Below are 6520 nucleotides of genomic sequence, written 5' to 3'. Positions count from 1 at the left end.
CTTACCTTGTTCTCTTGTGCTTCAATTCTCTCGTCACAGCTCCACTCTTTGGCTCTGCTTGCTACTCCGACACCTTCTCTCCTCAAATCACCTCTGACTCCACCTGGAACGTACGCCTTACCCCTCAGTTAAATGTACACCTGTAGGAGTTCTATAATACACAAACTCCCTTTGTTCTTTCTCCTCAGTGCCACCACACTTGTTACCAAACATGCCCTGTCCCTGCCTCAGAGCTCCACACTAGTTTTCCTAGACACGAACCTCGTGCCAAGCATGATTTTATTCTGTGTTCACACTAAACTTTTTGCCACATTCCCATTGTTGCAAAAATAAAAGCATTGTGTAAAACTAACTCAACTATCTCTTCACTTGGTCCAGCACTTGAGCCCAGTTTTAGTATAGGCCTCTGGTCCTTTGTGACACTCACAGGGTAAGGACTAGGAAGCACTGACTGCAAGCATAAAACGATCTGGCAAAGACTGAACTGCAGCCTTTTCCTTATGAAGTGGTTCCATCAAACACAGAAGCCTTAGGCTACAAAATTGGCAGGTCGACACAATGGGCGACCATGACAATTTCATTTTATATTCATATACATCTCCATTTGTCACGTGGACATATTCAGTTCAATTCAATTTTATTTATATATCACCAAATCCCAAAATCAGTTGCCTCAAGGCGCTTTATATTTTAGACCCTACAATAGACCCTACAATAATATACAGAGAAAAACCCTATAATCATATGACCCCCTATGAGCAGCACTTTGGCAACAGTGAGAAGTAAAAAATCCCTTTTAACAGGAAGAAACCTCTGGCAGAACCAGGCTCAGGGAGGGGCGGCCATCTGCTGCAACCGGTTGGGGTGAGAGAAGGAAGACAGGATAAAGACGTGTTGTGGAAGAGAGACAGAGATTAATATGCACCCATGCATGTGTACACACACACACACATTTTGTATTTTAAGTAAACAACAGAACTTGAATTTAAAACCTGTATACATGAGATTAAATTTAACGTTTAATAAAGCTGAAAGTCACTGAGAGAACAGATCTCAGCCTTCAGTATTTTGCTGTATTGCAACCCTTTAGTCTCAAGGGAAAGTACCTTAGACTGATCAAAAGTAAGGGCACAATACAAAAAGATGTGATATATAAAGTAGACCAAAGTTTTTAACAGGCTGCAGAAGGCCATTTGGAAACACCTACCGTTGTTTTAAGGATGTCTTAAATACTCCAAAAAACTCTTCGAAACATGAAGAAAAAGGCTTTTTTTTTTTAAAATAAGTTTCCACAGTTCTTCTTTTCCAACCAGAAAAAAGGATCGAAACCACCTCCAGCACCACTCAGCAGACTGCTACACCCTGCACTTTTACAGGAGAGTGCAGGCCGTTCTGATCAAACTGATATGTAAATGCTTGTCTATAAAAGTTTCATTTAAACTTTGTGTGGTGAGTCTCTCTGGCTGGTTGAAAATAACCGATAACATTAGTATAACTGTCAGACTTCCAGCATCAGTTTATAGCTTATGCTGGTGCTCATGATGCTGCCTTTCATTTTCAACAATTTTGGTTCTGTCTGCCATTCTGAGTCACATTCATGTGACTGCAAGAGAGTGAAATGGCTGGAAGGTGAGATAGAAATGCAAGGGAATAATAAGGTTGGGAGGGGAACATAATAAAATTGAACATAAAAGAAAAGATAAGAGCTGCATAGAATAGAGAGAGGTGTGGTTCACTTTTAAGATCAACTATGTACACTGTAATCAGTTGGCTGAAAGAAGACCTGCAAAATAAAAGATTTGTAAAACCATTAAAAATCTTGGCTAAATTTAACATGTAACTACAAAATCCATAAAAATAAGTGTCCATTTGGATTTAAATCTTTTTGTCTTAACTGCCTCAATAAACAAAGAAAAGAACTTATAAAGTTTATGAACGCCTCTACAGACTGATTAGCTCTAACAATGCATCATTTGTTTCAGAACAACGCATGGCAGCAGCCTACATTCACAATGTACATATAGCTACCCCAAAAGGTTGATTGTGTTCATCTGGACGTAACGTTTTCAGTGGGAGAAACATTTCGTCACTTATCCAAGTGACTTCTTCAGTCTCACTGAAGTGGGCTGGTTTCAGTCATTGTGCAAATGTACTGTTTATAACGTTGGGGAAACCTGTAGTCAGATGAGATAGAAGCAGTCACTTGAGTGACGAAACGTTTCTCCCAATGAAAACGCTACGTGCAGATGAACAAAATCAACCTTTTAGGTATTTACTTACCTGGATGACTGAGCATGCATCAATAAATGTAGCTACATTTATAACAGGAAACTTAGAATTCAGAAAAAAACTTCAAACATAACTGTAGCCCTGGCTATATAAATAGCTCATTTACTTAAATTGTTTTTTTTCATATATTTTTAGTTAAATGCAAATGTCCACCGTGTTCAAAAATGTATACAAATGCCTGTAAGGTATCTGATGTATGTCAGTTAAATGCACAGCCTTTTTATTTGTATTTTGAGGTGTATGTCATTATTTTTTGAAATGTTATTGATATGTACTGCAGCTCCAGTGAACCCTGAAGTAGTCTCAGGTAGAGGGGGTGGGAGTAAGTGGGGAGCCGTATGCACTCGGCAGGCAGAGAGAGACGAGAGATGAACAACAGTGTCGTGTGGATGGAGAGTTCAAAGAAGGGCGACAAACTGATTTTCAGTTTGTCGGAGGAGACGGACGTCTTGCTGGCGTGTCAGAGAGGTCCCTTCTGCTGCTGTGCTGAACTTTCATGTTCACACGGGAACACATGGATATGCAACTGTGAGTGCTGCTGCCGTGCTCTGCTGGTGGCCTTGACCCAGTTTCCCCAGCTATCTCCTTGAACTGCCTGGAGGCGTGAGTACTGTTGTGTTCACATGCTTTTTATTTTAGTGCTTGGCAACAAGTGAAGCGGCCATGTTGTTTTAGGTCCCAACCCACCCGAGCCACGACTCAGGCCTGCAATGAGGTGTTTGTTAACAGAAAGACTGTAGCAGTTAAGGTGTGTGTGTGTTGGTGAGAGTGCGTATGGGCCCACAATATTATTTAATTATTTGGTTCTGTCAAGGTAAATACCTTTACAAGTTTAACAGTTTAACAAACTTTATTAATTTTACTTATTTTCTTTTGTGTTTTGGAACCAATCATTCACTGAAGTGGAGTTAACTTTATAATTGACCTGCTTGTGTGTGGTTTATTTCCATATAGTGTAGTTTAATGCATATTTTATATCATGAGTGTCAAAAAGGGAGTATCAGTAGTAACAACAGGAACCAGGGCCCCTCTCAATAGAACGTGGGATGTTTGTAACTTACTATCAAGAGATTCATTACAACATATTAAGAAAATATTAATATTATAGCACATTGCAGATGAAATCTGAATTTCCAACTGGAGCACTCTCTCAACTCTAATTTCTGTTTTGGAAAGTCGGAGAAGCACTACCAAACAAAATTTAACAACCCCAAGCAGCAGTAAAACTGTAAAACTTTTAACAGCTGCCACTGTTGCATATTTCACTCTCTAAAAAAACCATACACTGAGCACTGGCCGGGCTGTACCTATGAGTGTGCCGCATCGGAGTTTGTAAGTGCAAACAAACAAGCATTGGGCTTTACTGCAAGGAATGAATGAATGCATGTCTGTACCTTGCTAAAAACAAAAATGGAAAGTTTTTCCATGTTTTCCAGACTTTACAATTGGAATGCCTACCGTTTAGGTCACCCATTTTCTGAATTATTGTTTACTACTTATATTATATATTCTATTATACTTCTTTATTATTAGAAAATGACACTCTGCCTGATGTCATTTGATACAGGAACTTAATTTAAGAATTTAATAAAATATACTCCACAATTAATATCATGAGGTTGAATATTAAAAGTTTTTGGCTTTAAAATCTTGTTTTGGATGTCATGAATGAGAAACAGGAAGTATAATATTTCCATGGATACAGTGGAACATGCGGTCAAGCCTCGTTTTGTTACTCTTTTTTTATTTAGAAAAATTGTATTCACCCAATTAACCAATAATTCAATTCAATTCAACAATTGCATCAAGATGCTTTATATTGTAAGGTATTCTACAATAGTTTCCTGTATTGGATATTATTGAACATTCACTGATATTTGTCAGTACACCCAGAATAAAATGAATAGAAATTTTTAATGATTTGATTTCCAGAATAAACAAAATCATAGTTCATTTCATGAGCTCATGAATTGGCAAACATGCATGGTCTGAAAGCATCCATAGAGGCAACTTGGTTTAAAAACGTAGGCCTTGTCCTAAAAACATCTTTGTATAAATGACCTGAGAGTGTTTATGTCTTGATGCATGCTCAATTATCCAGGTAAGAAAATCCCCAAAAGTTGATCTGTTCATCTGGACGTGACATTTTCCTTGGGAGAAATATTTTGTCACCCATCCAAGGGACTTCTTCTTCTCCTATAGTAATAATTAACTGAGGAAGCCTACTCATTTTATGAATCATAAACCACCAGACAGTTAAACCGGGCAGATAACCGTATCAACATATGAGGTAAAAGTACATTAAAAAAAGCTGAGTTAAAACGAAGTGTTAAGAAAGGTGAAGCACTAGAGCGACATGAGGAAAAAGCTCTTGATTATGATCAATCTTCTCTCTTTGGGGAGTCTGCTGACCATTCTTATCTGGTACACGTTCGAGGACAGGTGAGTAACTACCTTTGCATTTTACAGATAAAGGCAAGAGGTCACTAGTCAAAGTATTTTGAACAAAAGAGGCTTATGACACTGTGAAACTACAAAAAAGTAAAAATAGTAATAATAATTCTGAAACAGGGAAGATGTAAATTGCAAATGCAAGCCAGCAGTTGCAGAAATACACACACACTTATTTTAAGCAGAAGTACACATGTGTTGAAGTACTGATTTCACTTCTTTGCTCAGGTAAACAAAGTGAAGAAATGCAGGCTCTGAAATGTACTGAAAGTATAACAGTAAAAGTCACTCTTTAAAGGACATTTGTAGCAGCTCTCTTTGTGCCCGGCAAACTTTATCATCTATGCGAAAGAGATTGTTATTGTCAGTGCTTGTGCCTACGTGTCATTCACACTGTTAAAAAAACATCCTACAAAACCAGTAATATTCCAGCAGCTGGGTTGCCAAAATAATACCGTAATATAACAGAAAATAACTTGCTGCCCTAATTTTAGATGGGATTATGCCTTTTACAAATGCTTTTAAACATCAAATTAGGAACATTTTAATGTGATCAAACAATGAAATTGCCTATAAACAAGGTCAATGAATGCATCAATATGAATAATAATGCTTAAATTTACAGTAATATACAGTAAATGTTATTTACACCACTGTTATTTGACGTAGAAAACAAAGTTGTTTATCCAATTATATTTGATGTAATACTACAGTATACGACAAAAATAATTTGATTTCTCTTTCAAAACGTGTGAAAAACTTTTCAAAAAACTAGATATTGGATTTAAAATTACGATTTACTCTTGATTCTAGATAATATCACATATAAATTTAGTTTCTAAGTGTAATCTAACATAGATTTCGTGAATATGTACTGGACTTCCAATTTGAATTAAAAGTGCTCCCTGTAAGATTGTTGGTTTTATCTGCAACAAAACATCCAAAGAACCCTTATTAAACAAAACCCCTGATTATAATTACATCAAGATTATGTTAATTCTTGATCATATGTTGTGTATGAACACTTTTTACATGTTTATTTTACTTATAAGACATGAGACATGGTTTCAATCATTAACATGGATTTTATTGACAAAAAGATAACCCTTCCTGGAACAATCCAAGAAGAACTAACACTTATGCATGAAAAAAAGGCACATAGAAGAAAAAATCCAATTCAAACGCACATTTGAGCTTAGGAGTCATCTTATCCTCAGGATAAAAACAAGAATGTATGGTATCGGAGAATGTGAATGGGGAAAGTAGATTGTTGAGTGAAACGGATGAGCCAGAATTGTTTTGTAAAAATGGTGCAGCTTAACTGGTTTGGTGTTTGTCCGTCAGATACACAAGAACGCACTTTTTTCTTTTGTAGAACATGCAAGCGGGCCGTCGTTATTGCCGTATTTGTCGGACTAAGGTGCTTGTAAATCTGGGAGTAATCTGGGTCCTAAACTCCATCCTTTAAAGTCCCGAAGTCAAACGAACATCACTGAGAGTTTAAAACTGTCTAAATTCTTTCATCTTTAATAAAATGATCAGCATTGCTGCTTTACCAGGTGTAACTATGAAGTTTAACATCCAGGCATCCATGAAAACAGAATTCATTACATTTAAAGGAGTTAGAAGTTAGCAGGAAGTTATCGGAAGTCAGAGGAGATTGCAAAGAAAAGCGTCTCTACTTCTTTAAGTTGCTTGAAGACGTTTCACCTCTCATCCGAGAAGCTTCTTCAGTTCTAAGGTCAAATGGTGGAGAGTCCCAGATATAAACCTAGTGGGA

The 6520-nt window shown here is 37.0% G+C and overlaps 1 protein-coding gene across 1 annotated transcript in view; it reads left to right on the top strand.

Annotated features, from left to right (window-relative positions):
• The first annotated feature begins 4645 nt into the window (after positions 1–4645).
• Positions 4646–6520, top strand: part of LOC102203991 (alpha-2,8-sialyltransferase 8E-like) — a 16033-nt gene continuing 14158 nt past the window's right edge. The window contains exon 1 of the mRNA XM_005753764.1: positions 4646–4731. Coding sequence (XP_005753821.1) covers positions 4646–4731 — 86 coding nt within the window. The remainder of the gene's footprint in view (positions 4732–6520) is intronic.

This window comes from Pundamilia nyererei, unplaced genomic scaffold, assembly GCF_000239375.1.
Source record: "Pundamilia nyererei isolate P.nyererei 1_Seehausen unplaced genomic scaffold, PunNye1.0 scaffold00461, whole genome shotgun sequence".
NCBI classification, from domain to species: Eukaryota; Metazoa; Chordata; class Actinopteri; order Cichliformes; family Cichlidae; genus Pundamilia; species Pundamilia nyererei.
Note: the sequence above shows the minus strand (reverse complement) of the source record. Positions and strands in the feature narration are given on the sequence as shown.